Source organism: Microtus ochrogaster, chromosome 5, assembly GCF_000317375.1.
Source record: "Microtus ochrogaster isolate Prairie Vole_2 chromosome 5, MicOch1.0, whole genome shotgun sequence".
In the NCBI taxonomy this organism is placed as follows: domain Eukaryota; kingdom Metazoa; phylum Chordata; class Mammalia; order Rodentia; family Cricetidae; genus Microtus; species Microtus ochrogaster.
The window spans coordinates 95918328-95921611 of NC_022012.1; the positions used below are offsets into that span (position 1 = coordinate 95918328).

The window sequence follows — 3284 nt, forward strand, 5'->3', positions numbered from 1 at the left end:
CTTGATATCACGTGATAGAAAGGGCTGCGTAACTGAATGACTCCCGCATGGACATTGGCTCCGAGATCCGGAAGTCCCGCCTCTTCCTGCCACGCTAGCTTGGGGCGGTGCCTGCCATTGCCAATGGTGACAGAGGGGCGGGTCGCGTGAAATTCCAGCGTGATTGATTACTCCCTCTGGAATTTGGGGTCGGCTAATTGGGCTTTGGCGCCGGGATTTAGAGTGATTCCAGACCTTTCGAACAGGCACAGTGACATGGACCTCTGCGTGACTGCGTCAGGCTGACAAGCCAGTGCTGGCAGTGATGCGCGCCCTTCCTCCATCGCATCATATTATAATGCTGGCAGAAGCATTATTTTATAATGCTAGCAGAAGTGACTAATTAAACTTTACTTTTATTTATTTATTTACTTATTTATTTATTAACGATTTCTGCCTCCTCCCCCACACCGCCTCCCATTTCCCTCCCCCCCCCCCCCCTTAGTCCCCCCCCCCCCCCCATCCCTCCCTGACCTGTGGGAAGTCCAAGGACCTCCCACCTCCTTCCAGGTCTAGTAAGGTGAGCATCCAAACTGCCTAGGCTCCCACAAAGCCAGTACGTGCATTAGGATCAAAACCCAGTGTCATTGATCTTGACTTCTCAGCAGTCCTCATTGTCCGCTATGTTCAGCGAGTCCGGTTTTATCCCATGCTTTTTCAGATGCAGTCCAGCTGGCCTTGGTGAGTTCCCGATAGATCATCCCCAATGTCTCAGTATGTGGGTGCACCCCAAAAATGTGCAAACACATAGGTTGCATACAGCAGTTTATTAGACAGAGACAGACATTAAATTCGCCAGAAGGTTGTCGGATAAGGTCCTGATGCCCCTGGCGGAAATTTTCATTTATGAAGTCGAGCTTGAGTCATTAGAATCTGCAAATTTGGCCGTTGTCCCAACCGATGTGGTGGCGCTTGCCTTTAATCCTTTAAAGCAGGGGCAGAAGAATCTCTGTGATCTGTGAGTTCAAAGCCATCCAGGGTTAGTAATGAGTCCTTATCTTTTAAAACAAAACAAAACAACAATAACGAACAAAAAACAGAACACTGTCCTATGAAAGGCAGATATAGGAAGAGAGTATCACAAATACTGGGTACTCCATCCATTGAACACACAACGCTGTATCTTAAAAGGCGGCACTTGGGTTCCATGATAGGCTCCAAAGCTGCAGAGAAATCCTGTCTGGGGGGTGGGGGGTGGGGACGGCACTTGGGTAAGCCAACATCCGGCAGAGCTGCCAGTCTTTTGAGACTGGGAGACTTAAAGTAGGAGGGAACATACATTCAGCATTAATTCTGGTGGTGCATTTTGGGATTTGTCTTTCACAGCTCAATACTACAATTTAGAGTGAATCACAGTTGGGTATTTTTGACGCAGAAGGATTTTAGAGACTTGGTTCCAAGACTGAGAATCTCCAGACTGGCTGGATCCACATGGTAGAAGAGAAGAAGCCAACTCAGGACTATTGTCCTCTGACCTTCACATGAACACTAAGCCATGCCTGTGCTCCCTTCCACATACACACATACATGAGCACGCACACACTCACACATATAATTTAATTTTGTTTTTGTTTTTCGAGGCAGGGTTTCTCTGTGTAACAACTCTGGGCTGTTCTGGAACTCACTTTGTAGACCCGGCTGGCCTGGAACTCACACAGATCCACCTGCCTCTGTCTTCCAAGTGCTGGGATTAAAGGTATATGCCACTACTGCCCGGCTAAAAATTTCTTGAATGAACTTGAAACTTTTGTTGTTAGAACAAAGTGCTAACAGATAAATCCTTTAGAATAAAGTTAATTTTAAAAGACAGAATATCTTTAGGGAAAGGTACAATAATGAAAACATACTTATTTAAGTGGTCAGGACATCAAAACAGAAATAAGTTAAACTGATAAGAGTTAAAAGGAAACTATTTGCAGATGAGAAAATATGTTCAGAACAGCCACATGCCATGATTAGTTAGGGGAGGCAAATCTGGAATATAACCATGTGATCGCTGCTGACGGTTTTAAGTGTCATCCTAGTACAAATATCAGGGTTTTCTTGTCCACCCTCACTGCCACCCCTGCCTGCCCCAGAGGTAAAGCTCTGCCTTCTGATTAGGGGGGTGTCATGAGCAAGCTGTGCCAGAAACAGGTACATGTGCATCTTTTCACAACATCAGATTTTATTTAAGAACAAAACTCGCTTCAATTTTATTGGCTGCAATTTGTCAAGTAGTCTTGCTTTTCTTCCCCTCCCGTTCCTTACTAATATTAATTTTTCAGTCACACACTACATATCATTCATTAAATCTGTCTGCAATACAAAGATGCATATATGTGTATGTATATGTTACAGCACAGCTATAAAAGGGTTAAAGAGGCTATAGCAGCGTTCCAGGAGACCTAACTGGAAGGAAGAAGCAAGAAGCTGAAATGGATGCAAAAGGAACCTTTGCAAGGATGGATGAGGAGATGGGTGAGTGCGTGAGATCAGATCAGATAACAAACCTTGTTGGAGATAGGTTGGCGATGCACTGCAGAGTAAAGCCACAGAACCAGACTAGAAGGATCCTTGGGGTTGAGCTGCCTAGTGAGATGCAGGACAGTGATGACCCGTGGAGGTGAGGCACAGCACCAGGTCCTGATGGGTGAATGGCGAGACTCATGGTAGTTAAAGTAAGCTGCATTAGCAGTGGAAGCTCAACTAAGCTGGGTCCCCTGAGACATTTGGGGGTTGTTTGGGAGTTACTCCTCTGGTTTTCACCCTGGGTGCTCAGATGTCAGGTCAACGGGGCTGTCACCATGCTATGTTGGGTATCCCTTTCTTTATGGGGTCCAGGTGAAGGTGATGCACCCTCTCCTTGGTTTAGTGTTTGATGTTCTCTATTCCTGCTATGCTCGTATGATCCCAAATATGTAAGTTGGTACTCTTTATTTTCTGAGACTTTCCTGCATGCATGCTGGGTGATTTGATAAATTTCCACCCCTACCTCTGTAATTGGACTTTCGTTTGGGCTTCCAGCCCTAAATAATGACACTTATTAACTATGAAAGCTTGGCCTTAGCTTAGGCTTGTCCCACTAGCTCTTATAAGTCAAATCAACACACATTTTGATGTCTACGTTCCATTGCGTATCCACAGATCTATCTGCCTTCTTCAGACAGTCCCCCAAGACTTTAAAGAAGGGAAGTCCAAGTTGGAAGATGTTCCCGTTAGATCTACAGTTAACAAGCAGCAGTCACCAGGGAAGTCTTACTTGA

At 45.4% G+C, this 3284-nt stretch overlaps 1 protein-coding gene across 1 annotated transcript in view; it reads left to right on the forward strand.

Annotated features, from left to right (window-relative positions):
* Positions 1-2483: 2483 nt before the first annotated feature.
* The window catches only part of LOC102000687 (uncharacterized protein C8orf59 homolog), a 42890-nt gene continuing 42089 nt past the window's right edge, over positions 2484-3284 (forward strand). Inside the window, exon 1 of the mRNA XM_005348223.1 lies at positions 2484-2644. Coding sequence (XP_005348280.1) covers positions 2484-2644 — 161 coding nt within the window. The remainder of the gene's footprint in view (positions 2645-3284) is intronic.